The sequence below is a fragment of the Cannabis sativa genome, chromosome 1, assembly GCF_029168945.1.
Source record: "Cannabis sativa cultivar Pink pepper isolate KNU-18-1 chromosome 1, ASM2916894v1, whole genome shotgun sequence".
Taxonomy (NCBI): domain Eukaryota; kingdom Viridiplantae; phylum Streptophyta; class Magnoliopsida; order Rosales; family Cannabaceae; genus Cannabis; species Cannabis sativa.
In genome coordinates this window covers 18,748,584-18,770,304 of record NC_083601.1, presented here as the reverse complement: position 1 = coordinate 18,770,304, position 21,721 = coordinate 18,748,584, and the positions used below count along the sequence as shown (strand labels likewise).

General features: G+C 33.2%; 2 protein-coding genes across 2 annotated transcripts; both read right to left on the bottom strand.

The window, feature by feature from the left end:
• Positions 1 to 363: 363 nt before the first annotated feature.
• On the bottom strand, positions 364 to 5,306 carry LOC133031617 (UDP-glycosyltransferase 91C1-like). The gene is made up of 3 exons (XM_061105123.1): positions 4,434 to 5,306; positions 4,219 to 4,222; positions 364 to 1,122 (listed from the first exon to the last, which is right to left on the bottom strand). Exons 1-3 carry the CDS (start codon positions 5,257 to 5,259, stop codon positions 519 to 521), a joined length of 1,434 nt encoding a protein of 477 aa, XP_060961106.1. The 5' UTR covers positions 5,260 to 5,306; the 3' UTR covers positions 364 to 518.
• Positions 5,307 to 15,775: 10,469 nt separating this feature from the next.
• On the bottom strand, positions 15,776 to 17,741 carry LOC115702257 (UDP-glycosyltransferase 91C1). Its single transcript, XM_030629708.2, has one exon. It carries the CDS (start codon positions 17,487 to 17,489, stop codon positions 16,056 to 16,058), a length of 1,434 nt encoding a protein of 477 aa, XP_030485568.2. The 5' UTR covers positions 17,490 to 17,741; the 3' UTR covers positions 15,776 to 16,055.
• Between the last annotated feature and the right edge of the window lie 3,980 nt (positions 17,742 to 21,721).

The window sequence follows — 21,721 nt, the reverse complement described above, 5'->3', positions numbered from 1 at the left end:
AAGCTACGTGTACCAATCGCTTAATTATTTAAAGGTTCCATGAGTGCACTCTATTTTCACCAAATTTTTATCTACTACAACAAACTTTACAATAAATAACTGCCACCAATTAGTATATTGTAAAACTTTCCTAAATGTAAATGATACATAGGGAGTAATTTTAATGATTACTGTCATTTTCAATAATGATAATAGTATTTCATGGTTGACTTTAAATCTAAATTTATGTTTATAAGAATTATAATAATAATGACCAATTTATTTATTTCATAATTATTTGATTATAGCCAAAATTAAATATAATAGCAGTATTTAATTTAGAAAAGAAAAGAGAAAAACAACCTTAATTATACAATTATACATTACTAGAAATCATATTGTTTGCGGAACAAAATCATACCTCCAGTCCAGATATAAAAGTTCAAAAATAAAACGACATATTGCACAACTTATTTTAACAATAACAACCATGCTATGCTAATGCTAGTATACGTAACTCAGTAGATCCGAACTAAGAGTCACCGGGTTGACTCAGTGCTATAACTTACAAGGAACTCAACGAACTCGTTTGAGTACTTATTCTGCACCTCCACATTGCCAAATATTGCTCTCATGTCATGACGTGACTTAACTCTGATGGCCTCTCCTTCCTCCTCCACCATGACTCGCCGAATCGACTCAGCCACAGATTCACTACTGAACGAGCCATTTTTATCATCTCGGGGAATTTCTAACCCGATTCCCATGCCATGAAGCAACCTCGCCATTAACCCCACATCCGAGCTTCCACCGGGAAATAGAATCAACGACAGTCCAAGCCCGAGGCCTTCGATTACCGAACTCCAACCGCAATGAGTCAAGAACCCACCCACGGAAGGGTGAGCCAAGATTCTCAGTTGGGGAGCCCAACCCCACCATATCATACCCCGATCCGAGACTCGGGTTTCGAATCCAGATGGAATTATGTCCAAACCCAATTTTCCTTCTACCAATGGACGATTGTTAATTACCCAAACAAACGGCAACCCAGATTTCTCTATCCCAAAATCTAACTCGTGCATCGATTCTTGACTCAGACTCAACTCCGAACCAAGCGCAATATAAACTACGGACTTGTCTTTTCTGCAATCTATCTTAGAAACACTTTGGTACATGTTAGTTAGGTTCTGTTAGAGTTGTTAATTAGTTTGTTATTTAGTCAGAGTCGGTTGTAAGTTAGTTGCTCTGCAACTAACATTTCTTGCTGGTTTAATTGTCTTACAGAGCTATATAAGCTCTTTCTTCAGCTGTAACATTCAATTGAGAATACATAATAATACAGCTCTGATTTCTTTCCTCTGTTATTCTCTCTATTCTCATATGGTATCAGACGTTTTTCGGCCCTTAGCTTCCATGGCCCGACCTTCGACACGTTCTCAAGATGGTGCTCATCCATCGACGGTCGACACCCAAACAGCAGAGATCAATTCCGATCATCTCCCTGCTGCAAATCACTCAGCTTTTCCATCTCGCAATCCACAACCTAGGGTTCAATCTCAAAACCCAGATCCGGTTCCCCAAGATTCAGCCACCATTGTTGAAGACAACACAACTCAAGCACTTCATTCCCGTTCAGTTGCTGATGATCATTCCAGCCCCTTCTTCCTCAGCACCGGTGATCACCCCGGCCTTGTGCTTGTGTCCACAGTCCTCAACGGCCCCAATTATCAACCATGGAAACGAGGAATTACAATGGCCCTGACTGCCAAGAACAAGATTTCGTTCATCAATGGCTCTATCCCTCGGCCAGAACCCCCAAATATGACCATCTTAGAAGTTTTGGGTGTTTAGCCTATGGTTCTACCCTTCCCTCTAAAAGGCATAAATTCACACCAAGAAGTCGAGCCTCCGTTTTCATTGGCTACCCTCAAGGCATGAAAGCCTATACCCTTCTTGACATTGAAAGTAAACAAATCTACACTTCACGAGATGTGATTTTTTATGAAACAATATTTCCATTGTTTTCACTCACATCCCCATCTGAAGTTAACAAAATCCTTTCTGATAATGTCCTTCCCACCATGAAACCAATCACTCAACACATTCATGCTCCTACTGATGTGGTGTTACCCTTTTCTACTAAAAATTCCATTTCACAACAACACCACACTGTTGGCATGTCACCTACACTTCCCCGTGTCACTCCCACTGGTTTTTTAACACCAGATTTACCAACAACACATGTTCCAGCAGCTGTTTTATCACCAGCCCTGGTTCCAAAACAACACCCAGCCGATGGTTGCACATCAAATTCAGATGCAACATCAACCCCAGCAGATGGTTGCACACCACAACCTGCTGCACTACCACCTGATGCATCAGCACAGATCACACACGTTCCACCACCTGCTGGACTCACACCAGCACCTACTTCCCCACATCCCACAACAGATGGTTCAATACCTCCTAAACCATCTCCCATAAATACCACAAGGACTGGCAGAGCATTAAACAAGCCAAAACACTTGCAAGACTATGTCTGCCATGCCTCTTCAACCGCTCATCCTATTGAGCAATACCTATCCTACATTAAATTACATCCCACTTTTCGAGCAGCTGTCCTTGCAGCCTATTCCCAAATTGAACCTCAATCTTATGCTGAGGCATCTCAATTTAAACATTGGCTATTAGCAATGGACAAAGAAACTGATGCCCTTGAAAAAAACCATACTTGGGTTGTCACTAAACTACCCCCTGGCCATAAAGCCATTGGATGCAAGTGGGTGTACAAAGTCAAATATAATGAAAGTGGGGCTGTTGAAAGGTTCAAAGCTCGACTAGTTGCCAAGGGCTTTACTCAAAGACATGGCATTGATTACTCTCAAACTTATGCTCCCGTGGCTAAATTCAACACTCTCAAAATTTTTTTAGCCCTTGCAGCAATGAACAATTGGAATGTTCACCAATTGGACATCAACAATGCCTTTCTACATGGGGACCTTCATGAGGAAGTTTACATGAAAATTCCCCCGGGTTACAAGGCTCCTCCCAACACGGTATGCAAATTGAATAAAAGCATCTATGGCCTAAAACAAGCCTCTAGGCAATGGTTTAGCAAATTGAGCCAAACTCTCATTTCTGATGGTTTTTCCCAATCACTTTCAGATAACTCTTTATTCACAAAACGAACCAACACCTTTTTTCTTGCCATCTTGATATATGTGGATGACATCATCGTTGCTAGCAACAATGACAATGCCATCTCCTTTTTTAAAACATATCTTCACGACAAGTTCAAACTTAAAGACCTTGGCACCATTCGATTCTTCCTTGGCCTTGAAGTTGGGAGAACAAAACAAGGCATCTCGGTCTCCCAACGACCATTTACCATCCAATTACTCAAAGACACGGGATATATAGGTGCCAAACCGGCTTCTACTCCCATGGAGACCAACTTAAAACTAAGTAAGGACAAAGGAAACATTCTTCCCGATCCTACTGTTTTTCGAAGTCTAATTGGCAAACTAATATACTTAACCATAACACGGCCAGACATCTCTTATGCCGTCAATCATCTTAGCCAATACTTGACTTGCCCTCGAATCCCCCATGTCCAAGCTGCACATCGCATCTTGCAATACCTCAAAACTACACCTGGACAAGGATTGTTTTTTCCTTCAAACACCACACCATCTATTTCAGCATATGCTGAAACTAGCTTATCACCCTCAAACGTTCAGATCTCCTTTTTTTCTGACGCTGATTGGGGGGCTTGCCAAGACACAAGGCGATCCATTTCAGGTTATTGTCTCTTCCTTGGCAGCTCTCTTGTATCATGGAAATCAAAAAAACAACAAACCGTCTCTCGATCTTCTGCTGAAGCTGAATATCGAGCTATGGCCAATGCCACTTCCGAACTCACATGGATCCTCGCTCTCCTCAAAGACTTTGGCATCAACCACTCCACTCCCGCTTCACTCTATTGTGACAACACTGCTGCCATTCACATCAGCGAAAACCCCGTCTATCATGAACGCACCAAACACGTGGAGATTGACTGCCACTTCATCCGAGAGAAGGTCCAAGATGGCTCCATCAAACTAATGCATGTTTCTTCTCAACACAACCTCGCTGACATTTTTACCAAAGCTTTATTGCCTACTCATTTTTCCAATATTGTATCCAAGATGGGTTTAATTAACATTTACACTCCATCTTGAGGGGGGCTCTTAGAAACACTTTGGTACATGTTAGTTAGGTTCTGTTAGAGTTGTTAATTAGTTTGTTATTTAGTCAGAGTCGGTTGTAAGTTAGTTGCTCTGCAACTAACATTTCTTGCTGGTTTAATTGTCTTACAGAGCTATATAAGCTCTTTCTTCAGCTGTAACATTCAATTGAGAATACATAATAATACAGCTCTGATTTCTTTCCTCTGTTATTCTCTCTATTCTCATAATCTAGCCACAGTTTTAGAGCGTCCCATCTATTGTGATCTCCATCTTCACGAGGTTCAAATGGCGGCAACAGCCCAATAGGAAGAACCGGTTTATTGTGAAGAGTCTTGAGAAGACTCAGTGATTCGGGTTCGAACTCAGGGCAAGTTCGGACGAGGAGGATATGGCAGCCCTGAACCACCTCTTTAATCCTTTGAAAATCAGAAACATCGGAATCCATACAATCCCAGTGAGATTCTATCTCATGTAACTTAAAAGCGACCTCGTACGGCATATCCTTCCACCATTTAGGAACCACCGTGTAATCCTCTGGTTTGCTGCGGTAATCGCTAGCCATTTTCGATGGCGGTAACCCGAAGGCCATCGAGGTGGCGTTAAATATGGAAAAGAAAACCAACTTGATCCCAAGTCGATTGGCGAGTGGAGGTAGCCAGTAACAAGCGAAGTCATGGACGATCCAAGTAATGTCGTGGCCGGAGTCTTGTAGAAACTTAGTCAAACTTGGTTGGAGTCCATCGAAGGCTCTCTTGAGGAAAGGGACTTTGTGAATGGGTAAGTCGGCAGTTGACTCAGCTCCATCGGGTAAGCCGTCCACGGTTGGCAAAGGCAGGTCAACGAAGGTTATGAGATGGGATAGATTTGAGGGAATTAGATTTTTTGGGAGCCTAGTATGGTTTTTTGGGGTGGTGATGAAGGAAACACGGTGACCTTTTTGAACTAAGAACATGGAGACTTGGAAAAATGGGAGTAAATGGCCTTGTGCTAGCCATGGGAATACTGCTATGTGAAGTTGGTTAACATCACTATTTAGTTTCTTCTTCTCCATATCTCTTAATTTAATTCGTAGCAAAAAGATGACTCTCTCATATATATGCAGGGCGGACGGACGTATAAGTGAGGTGGGGAAGTCGCCTTCAAAATAAAAAAAGGAAAACAAATATATTTGTAATAAAAAAAATATTTATAAACATAATATTAATTTTGATATAATAATTAAATTAATTGGCTAGGTTAGATAACAAGGTTCTAATTCTACTGTAACATTTTTTCTCTTTTAAGTTTAGTTTTACTCCCTCTGACTTACCAAAAAGAAATATGATCCCCTCACTTTAAATCCTAAGCCGCCACTATCCACTGACAATAATAATTTGGGCACATTGCAATTTTTCAAGTGTCATTGTGACTATATATATTATTAAAGGCATCAAACCAACCCTAAATTTTTTATTATTTTTTCAAAGAAACCAACCCACTAGAGAAAAAAATAATAATAATTTTTAAAAAATATGTTAAACGACGTTGGTGAGCCGACTGTTAGTTGCTTAGTGATAGCAACAATTCTGGACCCAAACAATACTAGGGGTGTTATTATATAAATTAAAGATCGATATAAATATATGCAAGAGATTTTTTTATGAAGATATTCAAGAGATTTGCATTGCCTGTATCATATTACGTTTCTTCAACGCAGTGTACAGTACAGTTGTTACGCTACTCACGCTGATCACCCCACGGCCGTGAGTCATCTCTACAATTATTGTTTTAAAAATATAAAAAATTATTTGCCTTTGGAAATATGGGAGTAAATGGCCTTGTGCTGCTAGGTATGAAAATATACTGGTATGTCAAGTTTATTAACATCACTATATATCTACTTTCTTCTTCTCCATACATTTTCAATTGTGGGATAAACGCGTGTATTCCACGTTTGCCAATTTTAAATGATACAAAAAATTATATTATATTTAAAAATTATTGAAAAATATACCCTATAGAGAAGGTCATGGATTCCATATGTGTGGGAGTGGGAGTGGGAGTGGGAGAGTTTAAAAGGAATGTTTGATGAAATGAATTTATGTATCTTTTAATAAATGTTTACTTAGAGTGAAAATAATACAAGTAAAAGATACCTTAAGGTGTTTTTTTTTTCTTCTTTCTTTTTTCATTACTTTTTTTTTTTTGTAAAATAAAAGAAATTAATAATTATATATATATTATGTTGGGGATAAGGTGAATGAGTATCTATCCCAAAACTAATTGGCAATGGGAGGAGTAGTTCATTCATTTTATATATCACAATTTATTTCCACACATTAGCAATGTGGGACTAACTCTAATACACCCTCCTCACGTTTGGGCCTGGAAAGTGTGTGTATAACGAACGACCTTTAAGAAACCACAGGGCCGAACGTGACATTTGAAAGAATCCCACAAGGCCAAATATCGGGAAATTTGTGGGTGTACACGTCGGGAAATTTGTGGATTTTAAAATAGGTCAAAGACCCAACACTGGAAAGTGGCACACATTGGTCGAAAGGTCCCAAATGGAGGTTAAAGGGGAGACAGCGGAAGTATCTGTTTGGACCGGCGACACTTTGGCTCACAACAGATCACAAACGGCTTTTTGGACCGGTGGAAATTTGGGCTCACAACGAATCACAAGTGGCTCTGATACCATGTTAGAATTTGGGGATAAGGTGAATGAGGTTCTATCCCAAAACTAATTGGCAATGGGAGGAGTAGCTCATTCATCTTATATATCACAATTTATTTCCACACATTAACAATGTGGGACTAATTCTAATATATTTAATAATAGGGTTTTTTTCTAATTAATATGAAAAATTTTAATAGAATTTATTTTTATGTGACATAAATAATAATATAAAAAGATATGATATTAAAAAGTATTACTCAAAGTTAAAAAATATAGGGAAAAAAACAATAAATAGATTTGATAAATTTTGCCGGAAAAGTCATCGGTACTAGAAAAGTTACTGGTGTCAGAAAAGTTATTCTCGCCAGAAAAGTCACTGAAAAATTCACCGTCGCTGGAAAAGTCACTGGAAAAGTCAATAGAAGTAGATGTCTCAGATATAAATAAAAATATAACCGGTTCTATAACATAATAAATAGAAATAAATAATACAAAATAACTCAAATAGATTATAAATTAAAATAGAACCAGTTCTATAACATTATGAATAAAAACAAGTAACACGCAATAATTCAAACCGATTATAATTAAAATAGAACCAGTTCTATAACATAATGAATACAAACAAATAACATAGAATAACTTAAATCGGTTATAATTAAAAAAAAAAAAAGAGAATAAGTTCCAACAACATTGAGGCATAAATTAAATAGAACCGGTTCTAAAAAAGAAAGAGTAAAAACATACAACAAATAACTACTCAGAAACTGGTTTTTATTTTTTATTTTTTTTTAAAAAAGTACTATAAATCATACCACATTGCAAAAACTAGTGCATTTTTAAGAGATTTCTTTTGAACTAGCTGTGAAATAACACCAATGAAATACAACACGATCTTTAAGTAAATCGAAAACTTACTGAGAAAGAAAATAGATTCAACACGATCTTTGCAACTTACTAACAAACCCATAGTTTGGGTCTATATTCAAATATGTTGGCTGTAAAAAAAATAAAACAATATAAAAAGTATTTGAAAACTATTAAAATTAAGAAAAATAAATAAATAAATAAACATTTACAAACAAAGAAGTCAATTCCAAAAGTACTTATACATAAATTAAAAAAAAAAAACCAGTTGCACAATAAAATAAGTAAAAAAATAAATAACATATAATAACTCAGAAACTGATTATAATTCAAAAATAAGAGAGAGAATCAGTTTAAAAAATAATGGGACATAAAACTCTGTTTTCTATTCTCAGTTTGATCCTACGGACATATATAATTCAAAGTAGAAGTGGAAAAGATGGTCATTTAATGCTGATGTACCTCGAAACCGCACAACTGCCAAAATCAGAGGACATGCGTCTTTTCAAAAGTACTTTTTATAATCATTAAAAGTACCTTTTGTAATCATTAAAAGTACTTTTTATTAAAAAAGAACTTTTTAAGGGGCAATTGTTATACCCGAAATTCGGTTAGCACATCAGAAGAAGACACGTGCCAAGCTGGGAAGAATAAGAACTCAGACACGTAATCATAATTACACTTGAAATGGAATAACTCGTTAAAAGCATAATTAACAGAGTATGTTTACAACTCGACTGACTGAATAGTCTTATGCGAGATAAAAATATACAAATTGTTGCCTTGTGCCTCGATGAGAAACCATGTAACTTCAGGTGTACAAGACGAGGCACTAACCTCGTTACGTGGAGGAGATATAATGACAATGGAGACACTTAGCGTATAATGTACAGTACACAGACTAAGTATAACAGATGGGAAACCAAAGCGAGAAATAGCGAGGCATCTACCTCGCCGTAAGAAGGCAAGCATGCGAAAGAGATCATCTCGCCACCAGAAAATGCGGTTGTCAGATTTAAAGTAAAAGCATTATCAACCTTGAAAAGACATATGACGAGCTCCAGCTCGCTATCAGGATTAATTCTACTCTATTTCTAGCGAGACATTCCAATACGATATGGCTTACAACATATTTAATACACGTTCATTTTGACCCATTAAAAGAAGGATATTCACAGCTGTGTGAAATTTAAATAAAAACTACATTTACTTAACGTGATATGTAATCAGATCCCGTGATTTTAGAGGGATAATCATTGTAAAAAGATTACAGTCAACTTTGTAATTAATTGCCTACTATGTGATTATAAATAGTGGCAGGTTAGATCAAAACGGGGAGGAAAAAATCATACAAAATAGGCCCTGAGAAACTATCAGAAATCTAATAAGATTGACTCGTGGACTATGCAGAATTTTAACTGCAAAACCACGTAAAAAATCCTTTGTGTTCATACTTTTTATTTTACAGCTTTTACTTTTCCGTGTGAGATTATCACTATTAGGCTCAAATTTAGTAACAAAAATCCGCGTTAACATGGTTTTTAAAAAATAATTAATTTAAGATCGATATTTTTATAGAAAATTTATTAAAGGGATATTGGCGGCTAAACCACCTGAACTTTACGGTTTGTAACACTTAACCACAAAAACTGAATTTTTGGCGGCTAAACTACCTAAACCCTAGTTCCGTTTTGCTCTGCACACCTCCGTCCAAAAATCACAGTTAAGTGCCACGGTGGACTGTCCACGTGTACACACTTGTACACGTGGCAAGTTTTTGTGGTCCACGTAATATTAGTTTTAAAAAATAATTATAAATATTTTAAAAAAAAATTAAAAATTAGATTTTTTTTTCTTTTTTACTTTTTTTTTAATTTAAAAAAATTAAAAAATTAATTTGCTTTACCTTTTCTTCTTCTTCTTCTTCTTCTTCTTCTTCTTCTTCTTTCTTCTTCTTTTTCTGCCGACCCCTTCTTTTTCTGCCGACCCTCAGCTCCTACAATGAATTGAAGATTGGGGATAACGTGTGGGAGGTCAGTCACCGTTACGTTAGCATAGAGTGTCGCAGCCGCGGAGATTCCCAATAAATCGGTTCCGGAACCGAGCTCGAGGATTTTGAGAGGGGGGAGATATGGGCCGTCGGATGAGCGCGATCGTAGGGTTGGGGAGAGTGGGCTTTTGTTAGGGTTACGGCAGTGGTCGTCGAGGAGCGTGACAAGCGTTGTGGGTTCTGGCCAAAGCTGGAAGGACAAGCCCTGAGATGGGAGTTGTCTAGTGAGCAAGGTTGTGTTAATGGAGGTGATGTAGTGGTGGTCCAACTTAGGCTGTCCTGGAGTAGAGTGACCCACCTTTTCTTGGTATCGCCATTTTTGTCTCCTAAATCTAATAAAAGCATTGTGAATAATTGGTTTATGTCTTCTGGACTATTATCATTGATTTTTAGCCGCCATATTGCTTCTACAATGCATAAGAGCAATACACATTGCACCAATTTTTAATAAATCTGTTAAACACCACCTTCAACATAACATAAATTGCCAAAAATACATTGAAATCACAACTCAGACCATGCTCCCAGATATCTCAGTGGGGTGCTGAGGGTCGGCAGAAAAAGAAGAAGAAGAAAAAAAAAGTAAATTTTTTTTTTAATTTTTTTAAATTAAAAAAAAGTAAAAAAGAAAAAAAAATTCTGATTTTTTATTTTTTTTAAAATATTTATAATTATTTTTAAAACTAATATTACGGGGACCACTAAAAATTTGCCACGTGTACAAGTGTGTACACGTGGACAGTCCACCGTGGCACTTAACTGTGATTTTTGGACGGAGGTGTGCAGAGCAAAACGAAACTAGAGTTTAGGTAGTTTAGCCGCCAAAAATTCAATTTTTGTGGTTAAGTGTTACAAACCGTAAAGTTTAAGTGGTTTAGCCGCCAATATCCCTTTATTAAAATAATAGTAAAATATTAATTTGTAAATTTATGCTCAAATAAAATATTAAAAAATTGAGAGAATTAAGTGTTGGGTTTTGTGCCCTAAATAAAACCCATTACAGTCTGATTAGTTATCAATCTAAGAAATTTGAAGTGATTTATGTTTGCATAAATTTTACATGCTTATGGTTTAATGTGTTTAATATAAATATATACACAAAATCTGTTAAGTCCAGAACATATATTTATTCACAATTACAGTATTGTCAACACAGTGGAATGTGATTGTGATTATATGATTCAAAAGACTTAGTCCCTGTTTCATCAGTGTTTTGGATTTACACTGATGTGATAATCAGCGATGATGTATACTTACACTTGGAGTAAGTGTTATGTTCTTTCCAGGACATTGGTAAAGTATACTAGTTTCGAATGTATGAAGTATACATTGGACTAGACCGATATTGAACTTAGTTAAGATATTATAAACTTACCGTTGTATCTTTCCAAGTCAATATCAATAGTTGATCTTAGATTAAAAGAATCTAAATCCTGATATGCTTAGGCTCAACTCAGGAGTACTATTCATGTTCTTTAATTTATTAGTTAAGCCTACTTTTGGATCAGGGTGATACGTATATTTTGGGAACATGATAGTATGATTGAGTGGGAGGGATGAACATAAATATTGAATCTATAGCTTTTATTGGTGTATAGAAGTCAAATGATGATTCCCTTCGAGCTTAGTTAAATAGAAGTAAATGGATGAGCTCTTGTTTCAGTGACTAATTCATAGATCACTAAAACATCATTTACAGGTAGCTAAGTGTTTTAAGGGGTCAAATACATTGAGGGGGTGAAAACGGTAAAATTATCCTATCTCGATGTAAATCATCTATATAGAGGATCTTTGATCACATTAAGATTATAACAATGGTTAAATGAGATAGCATGTCTATATCGTGAAACATATAGAATGCTCTATATAAGTCTGAGAGTGAAATTCTAAGTTCTAAGAGTGGATTCAACAAGGAATTAATAAGTAGGGATTTATTTAGTAAATTCGGTTCACTTATTGGAAGCTCAGCATATAGATCCATGGTCCCCATTCTAGTTGAGACCATACTGCTTGTAAGACTCAATAATTGATTTGTAATTAATCAATTATAATTCTAAAGTTAGACTATGTCTAATTTATGAATTTTCACTAAGCAGGGGTGAAATTATAAAGAAAAGAGATTCCAGGTTTATTTATTAATTAAGAGACTATATATGTCTAATTAATAATTACATTAAATGACAATATTATTTAATAATCTATTTTAGTTATTAAATAATTAGTTTTGGCATTTAAATGGTTAGAATTGGAAAATTGGCGTTTTTGAGAAAATAGGAATAAAAATTGTGAAAACTGTAAAATCCAAGTAAGGCCCAATATCACCTGTGGCCGGCCACTTGAGAAGCTTTTTCCAATTAATATTTTCATTATTTTAATGCCAAATAATTACTAACCTAAACCTAGTAGTTGCCTATAAATAGAAAGTGATGGCTCAGTCAAAAATAAATTTTTCAACAAGTTTTCTTCAGATTGCCTTTTTCAGAAAAAATTAGCCTTCCACTTTCTCTCTCTATAGCCGACCATACCTTTCTCTCTTTTCCTCTTCACAATTTCGAAACCTTAGTGATAGAGTAGTGCCCACACACAGCAAGTGGTACCTCAATCATAGATTGGAAGACTGTGAAGGATCACACACAAAGAGAAGGACATTCAGGCTCAGATCTTGATAATGCTCTACGACAGAAAGGATACAAGGGTTAGAGATCTGAGTGGAAGGAGATATTATTCCGCTGCTACCAATGTAAGGTTTTCTTAACTTTATATGTGTTTAATTATTGTTTTAGAAAGTTCATATTTAGGGTGTTAAACAACATACTTGTGAGTAGATCTAAGATCTTGCTAAAATAAATTCCAACATTAAGGAGAAAAAAATAGCTTTAGAGAAATTTTAGACTGTCACGTCACCGCCTCATACTTCTCTTTTATATATATACTAGTAAATATCCCGCGCTTCGCGGCAGATATACAAAATATTTTAAATTATATATAAAAATAAATTATGTATTTTAATTAATAATAATTACTTAATAAAATTATCTTAAAATTTTAACTTTACTATTACAAAATTTGTGACATAAATACTTAAAATATTAAATTTATTACTAATAAATACCGAAATTCAAAAAATAGTAATATAAATATATATTTATGGTTTAATTTTTATTTTGATGTGTGTGTTAAGTACTTGTGGGTTTGAATTTTATTGTGTGTTTTTAATGTTTGAGTTTTAGTGTTTTACTGGGGTTCTAATATTTGAGTTTGTGTTTATGAGATCTGTTTTTATTTATTTATTTATTTTTATAGATTTTAAGAACTTGAAATTTGATGTTGTTTCTATTGATTATTGGGATTGAAAGTTTGATTTTTCATAGAGGAATTCAAATTTACCTTTTTAGTTTCATTCAGGGGCGGACCCACATAGAGGCGAGGTGGGGCAGTCGCCCACCCTAAAAAAAAATCGAGAAAAAAATATATATGCATTTTATTTAATTACAACATATATTTATAAATAAAAGTGATATTTATAAACATAAAATAAGTTTTGGTATAATGGTAAAGTCATTTCATGCATCTAAAGGAGGTCTTGAGTTCTAATTCCAATAAAAGCATGTTTACTTTAGTGTTTTTATTTTACTTATTGAACCTCTACCAATAATACTTATATTTAATGTCTTAATGATTGAACCCAACATTTTTATTGTTATTTTTTTTTTTACTTTATACTATATTTAATACTAAAATATAAATTTGCATTAATTTTTAACATGTTATGCAATGTAGAAAAAAAAAAAGACGCACCCCCTCACTTATAAAAAAAAAATGTCGCCCCCCCCTCCTCAACTTAAATCTTAGGTCCGCCAATTGTTTCATTGATTGAAAAATATTAGTAGAAAGTTTATGGAATAAGAATTTTAAATATATGAAAATATAGCATTGAAAAATAGCATAGGAATCGAGAATTAAAGTTTATTGTTAATCTCCTTAGAAAAAAAAAGTTTTATTGTTAATCTGTAAAGATAATATGGCTGGAAGAATATGGAAAAAATTATTTTTATTTCATTTAATATGTATATAATTTGTTTTTTTTTTGAATAAGATGAATTTATTTTAATTATTTTTTTGTTTTTTAAAATTATTTTTTCTAAAAGAATTATTAGTTTGGCTAATACTATATTTACATGTGGCATTTTATTGATTAACTAACAAATAAATTGAGTGTTAAATTTAGAAATTTTAGGATATCAATAGAAACTACAATGATGACACCAACTTTATATGATTGAAATATAAAAATAATGCATTATGAAAAAATTTGATTCGTAATCTCACACCTATTTCTTCTTCTACATAATCTCACACCTGTTTTTTTTGTTCAATTCATAATAAATTTTTCTATAAAAAAAACACTTTTCCTATTAACTGCAAAGTAAAAAAAAACTTCATACATATATATAATTATGAATACATATATATATAAATTATTGAATAATTATTAAATTTAATATTATTAATTTAATTTATATTTATTATTATGTGTTTTTTAAAATATAATTAATTTAAAATAGATATTTTTGTAGAAAATTTATTAAAATAATAGTAAAATATTAATTTGTAAATTTATCCTTTAATAAAATATTAGAAAAATGAGAGAATTAAGGAGGGAAAAAATAGTTTTGAAGAGATTTTAGACCGCCACGTCACCGTCTCATACTTCTCCTTTATACATAATAGCGGTATTAATTTAATTAAAAAAAGATAGAAAACAACTTTATACAATAGGGAGAAGTATAAGGCGGTGATGTGGCAATCTAAAATTACTCCAAATAACATTATCTCTTCTTTCTTTAATTCTCTCATTTTTTTTTTAATTTTTTTATTAAGTTCATAAATATTAATTGATTAATTAATTGAATAAAATATTCCTATAAAATTCTGAAAAAACAAAATATGTTTATCAAGTCTAAAAATTAAATAATAAATCTACTGATATTTATTTATCAATTTTATTAATTGACTTATTCTATTAATTGGTATATATATTTTTTAAAATATGATAACATATTTTTTGATACGTTTTTTATAAAATTCAAATATTATATAATTTTAAAATGTTAACTATAAAATTATTTTTTTGAACTACGCGATTTTTTTTTTTCAAATATCACATAATTTTAAAAATGATAATTCACATATTTTTTTATATATATGTATCTTAAATTATTTCTCTTAATTTCATAATTTTACTACTATTATTTTTTTTTTTTAATTTTAGTTCTCTCATCTTTTTTAATTTTAGTTCTCTCTTCTTACGTTTTTTAATTTTAGTTCTTTCTTCTTTTCTCATACTTGAAATATAAAAATTAGAGTTAATTTGTAGAATGTAGGACTCTCTCAATACAAAGAATAATGGAGAATTCAAAAGTCTCAATATGATTTTTATCGATGAGAAGATAATTTTTATTTTTATTCATATTTTCTCTTTATTACTCTTTTTTTTTTTATCAATTTATCAATTATTAAATACTCAGTGTGTATACTATTTATCATACATAAAAATCTAATGTATGCCACAATAAGAAAAAATTTAGTTTATAAGTTTAAGAAGTTATTGAGTGAAGATTATTTATACTGCAAAATTTAAAAACTGTAACAACTAAATTGAATATAAAACTTCATTTCTAGTTGCAACTTTAGTGAAGAGACTAGAAGAAGAAATAGTGAACATTCCAATCAATATGTTTCAATTCATATCTCTAATTTTGACTGATTCAGGTGTTAATGATAACACAATACTCTTAATATTAACACAATACTTTTATTCATATTTAATAAATTTATTCAGTTATTTGTCTATATAATATTCTAACACCTTTTTATATTAATTAATTAATAAATAAATAATTACTTCAAATTACCTTATTTTTTCACATTTTTTTTATCTATATTAATTGATAAATTATTTTTTAAAAAATTGAGCATAATTACGTATAGTAAATAAGAAGCAGGCAACTTAAGTTTTCATTAACATTAAGTCAAGGTGCATAGTCTCTTTGAATATTTTATTGATTGACTACTATGTCTCGGGACATGGCATATCCCTAAGTTCCTAACTAATAATATGGTGAAATACGATTATACATTACTAGAAATCATGTTGTTTGCGACTTTGCGGAACGAAATCCCACAACTTATTTTAACAATAATTAACAACCATGCATGCTATGCTAGTTTAAGTAACTCAGACTACTCAGTAGATCCCAGCTTAGAGTCACCTGGTTGACTCAGTGCTATACCTTACAAGGAACTCAACGAACTCGTTTGAGTACTTATTCTGCACTTCCACATTGCCAAATATCGCCCTCATCTCATGACCTGACTTAACTCTGATTGCCTCTCCTTCCTCATCCACCATGACTCGCCGAATCGACTCAGCCACCGAGTCACTACTGAACCAGCCATTTTTTTCATCTCGCGGAATTTCTAGCCCGATTCCCATGCCATGAAGCAGCCTCGCCATTAACCCCATATCCGAGCTTCCACCTGGAAATAGAATCAACGACAGCCCGAGCCCGAGACCTTCGACCACCGAACTCCAACCGCAATGAGTCAAGAACCCACCCACGGAAGGGTGAGCCAAGATTCTCAGTTGGGGAGCCCAACCCCACCATATCATACCCCGATCCGAGACCCGGGTTTCGAATCCAGATGGAATTATGTTCAAACCCAATTTTCCTTCTACCAATGGACGATTGTTAATTACCCAAACAAACGGCAACCCAGATTTCTCTATCCCAAAAGCTAACTCGTGCATCGATTCTTGACTCAGACTCAACTCCGAACCAAGCGCAATATAAACTACGGACTTGTCTTTTCTGCAATCTAGCCACAGTTTTAGAGCTTCCCATCTATTGTGATCTCCATCTTCACGAGGTTCAAATGGCGGCAACAGTCCAATAGGAAGAACCGGTTTATTGTGAAGAGTCTTGAGAAGACTCAGTGATTCGGGTTCGAACTCAGGGCAAGTTCGGACGAGGAGGATATGGCAGCCCTGAACCACCTCTTTAATCCTTTGAAAATCAGAAACATCGGAATCCATACAATCCCAGTGAGATTTTATTTCATGCAACTTAAAAGCAACCTCGTATGGCATATCCTTCCACCATTTAGGAACCACCGTGTAATCCTCTGGTCGGCTGCGGTAATCGCTAGCCATTTCCGATGGCGGTAACGCAAAGGCCATCGAGGTGGCGTTAAATATGGAAAAGAAAACCAACTTGATCCCAAGTCGATTGGCGAGTGGAGGTAGCCAGTAACAAGCGAAGTCATGGACGATCCAAGTAATGTCGTGGCCGGAGTCTTGTAGAAACTTAGTCAAATTTGGTTGGAGTCCATCAAAGGCTTTCTTGAGGAAAGGGACTTTGTGAATGGGTAAGTCGGCAGTTGACTCAGCTCCATCGGGTAAGCCGTCCACTGGTGGCAAAGGCAGGTCAACGAAGGTTATGAGATGGGATAGATTTGAGGGAATTATATTTTTTGGGAGCCTAGTATGGTTTTTTGGGGTGGTGATGAAGGAAACACGGTGACCCTTTTGAACTAAGAACTTGGAGAATTGGAAAAATGGGAGTAAATGGCCTTGTGCTAGCCATGGGAATACTGCTATGTGAAGTTTATTAACATCTCTATTTAGTTTATTGTTCTCCATATTTGGTTAATTTGATAATTGGTAGGAGAAATTAAGATGACTCTCTCATATCTAAATACTGCTATGTGAAGTTTATTAACATCTCTATTTAGTTTATTAAATGTCATTTCACCAAAAGTGTGACAATTATTTAAGGCATCAACTACTGCTTGACCCACCCTACAAAGGTTTCATACATACGAGGAAAAAATTAATATATTAAAAAATATGTTAAAAAGATTGTTGCCAAGTGTTAGTTGCTAACTGATACCAACATTTTTGGGGCAGTTTATTTTTTATTTTTTTTGCTGGACCAGTTTTCATTGAGATACAAATATAAGAGATTTGCATGCACCTATTATATCATTGTACTACCATTAAACCAACGTACGTACTGTACATTTCAGCAGAAAAACAATCAAACATACTGTTGTACAGTTGTTACACAGCTCAGGCTCACCCACTCATTTGTACAATTCTTGTTTTACAACTATACCAAATTTATTGGCTTGGTGGACCCGTGGTGGGGGCCGTTTAATAAATTGCTGCAAAATTTTAAAGTTTCGCCTACCTACCAATTCATTCTCCAATTCTTTTTTATTTCTCCAAACATAGGTGTTTTATTACTAGTTTGTCATTATATCTACCTAGGCAATATAGCTGCTAATTTATGTTTTTTTAATAATTACTTAAAAAAAATAATTCTAAGTAAAATTATAAATATATTTTTTTATTATTATTATTATTAATAATTTATTTATTAATTATACTAATAATGATGTGATACTAGCTCAAGTGGCCATAGGTGGGTGTGTGAGTATTGGAGGTCCTGAGTTCGTGTCCCAGGTTAAACATGTTGTAATATATAAACGCTTAAATAAAAAAAAAAGTACCAGGTCTCATATAACTTACACAAATAAGATTTAGAAAATATCGCTAACCAATCGTAGGGTGCCACCTCATGTGCATCACTGGTGCCCAATAGTAATGCTCTTTAGTTATACTTATGTGATACTTGACATTAACGTTATTATTTAAAAAAAACGTAAAGTAGACTTTTGTTAAAAATTAATTTATACTTTTTAATGAAAAATTTGAACGTGGCAAAAAATAATTAAAATATTATTTCAAGTATCACGTACAACAGATTCTTTTATTATTATTATTATTATTATTATTATTATTATTATTATTATTATTATTATTATTATATCTTAATGTTTTTTTTAAAAAAAAAGGCAAAAATGTACACATTAGAATTATTATTATTATTATTAAAATAAAAGCAAAAAACGTTAAGGTTGTATATTGAATTATTATTGCTGTAATTTGAGTTTTATGGAGTTATTTTTGTATTTTTTTTTTTATAGAATTGAAATTAAAAAAGTAAAAGAATTAAGGAGAAAAGAGAAAAATAGTTTTAGAGTAATTTTATATGAATTAAAAATAAAAAAAAAATGAGAAAGTTAAAGAGAGAAAAGAAAAAAAATTGAAAAAAATGAGAAAATTGAAGAAAGAAAAAAAAATAGTTTTAAAAAAAATTTAGAGTGCCATGCTACCATCTTATGTCTATGCTTTATATATAGATTTAGATTTATATATATAGGGAAATTTACATATATTACTAACTTTTTCCATTTTATTACTTTTCCACTGTGACACGCTTATTGTTACATTTATACTATTTTTTTTTTCTCTACTGTGTCAATTATTTTTCCCAAAACATTTTATCATAATAATAATAAATAAATAAATAAAATAATGAGTAGTTAGTGTCCCCCCACATCAAAATTTAATTTTTTTTGTTTTATTAGAGAGATTGATTGGACGTGAGATGTGACAAAAGTGACATCTTTTTTTTTTAATTTAATTCTTTATTATTTTTTAATATTTAATAATTATTATATAAATCTCACTTTCTAATATATTACTACTCATCTTCTTATATAAATCATTAACTTCTCTTCATTTATAAACAAACAAGTGTGAAGAGTTAGCCTTCTTGAGAAACCAACGACACCACTAAGATTTCTAACCCTTGTATCCTTTCTGTAGCAGAGTATCACCAAGATCTGAGCCCGAATATCTTTCTCTTGAATCTGGATTCTTCACAGCCTTACACACTATGCTTGAGATACCACTTGATGTGTGTGGGCACTCACTCACTCACTCACTATAGAGCTCCGGTTTTGAAGAGAAAGAGAGAGAAAGTGGCGGCTAGGGTATAGGAAGAAGGCTTTGAATTTTTTTTCTGAAGGAATGAGATGCATCATCTTTTTCCTGAAGCCATCACTACCTATTTATAGTAAACTACCTAGGGTTAGGTTAGATTTATTTGGCATTAAAATAATGAAAAAATAAATGGTAAATTGCACTATAAGTGGCCGGCCATGTATGGATAATGGGCCACACTTTGCAATTTTACCATTTTGTCATTTTTCCATCTCATTTTCTCAAAAACGCCAATTTTTCAATTTAACCACTTAAATGCCAATTCTAATTATTTAATAACTAAAAATTAATTATTAAATAATATTGTGATTTAATATATTTATTAATTAGACTAATCAAAGTCTCTCAATTAACAAATAAACCCTAGAATCTCTTTCTTCACAATTAAGCTCTTGCTTAGTGAAAATTCATAAACTCTATGGGGACCATGGGCCTATATATCTGAGCTTAGAATTATAATTGATTAATCAAAATCAATTAACCGAGTCTTACAAGAAGTATTGACTCAACTAGTATGGGGACCATGGACCTATATATTTGAGCTTCCAATAAGCAAACCCAGAACTTACCAAGTAAATTTACTGACTTATTAATTCCTTGTTGCATCCACTCATAGAACTTGGAATCGTACTCTCAGTTATATAGAACGCTCTATATGTTCCACGATATAGATACACTATTAGTTATCCATTATTATAATCCCAATAATCAATGATCCTCTATAGATGATCTACATTGTATAGGGATTACATTACCGTTACACCCTTCAATGTATTTTATCCTTAAAACACTTAGCCACCTATAAACGATATTTCAGTGAACTAAACATAATCACTGAAAATGAGTACTCAACCATTTATCTCTATTTAGCCAAGCTCGAAGGAAATTATCATTTCACTTCTATGTCTAGAAAGAAGCTATAGATTCCATATCTATATTTAGCGCTCCCACTCAATTGCACTACCATGTTCCCAAAATGTACGTATCACCCTGACCAAAAAGTAAGCTTAACTAACAAATCAAAGAACAGGTATAATACTCTTGAGATCGAACCTAACCATGTCAGGATTAAGATCATTTGATCTAGGATCAACTAGGTGATATTGAATTGAATAGATATCACGGTTGTTTTACAGTTATTTTATAGTTTTTATATGATAAAAATGATTTTTTTCTGTTGTTGTTTTAGGATTAAAGTCTTAAATACTTACATTCTGAACATTACCATTCCAAAGTTATTACTTGTGGGTATTATAGGGTCATTAAAGATATCATTTCTATTTTGATTGACCACCAAAAAGAGTTATTTTTTAAAATTATTTTTGATAATTTTCTTCGTACCCTTGAGTATTCAATCCACTTTCAACTGTTTCACAATCTGTTGTTGAGGGAAGTTCAACAAACCAATGAGATGGAGTTTTGGACAAGTATTGCTGGAAAATTACTTAGGTTTAGTATAGAGGAGTTTGCTTTAGTGACTAGTTTAAATTGTCATATTGAGTCGAATATTTTTGAGTTTAGGCAAGACAGAAACACTCTTGCGGAACAGTGTTTGAAGGGGAACGATAAAATCACGAAAAATTCTATTCAAGTTGCATTCAATGGTAGGTATTTTGGGGACAGTGATGACTTTGTACAATGTTATTTGTTGGGTGGTCCCCCTGAGAAAGTTGTGTATGTTGAAAAGATTGACATTATTGATAATGGTTGATATAATGAGTATGGTTGGGGTAGGGAGTGTTATTGTAATGACCGCTTTAGTAATTTGGTTTAGTAAAGGCAATTAGCACTAACTTTTATTATTTTATTATTATTTGTGAATTAATTTAATTGTGGATCCCAATATTTAGAAATAAATATTAGAGTTATAATTTCTCAATTCCGGAGATTTTATTAGACTCTAGGGGTATTATTTAGTTTATATGTGGAATATAATATTTTTGTAATTTTGTTCGGCGACAACGGAAAATGCGATGGATGGCTAGATTGATCACATGGGTAAGTTTAGAACCTTATTTCTT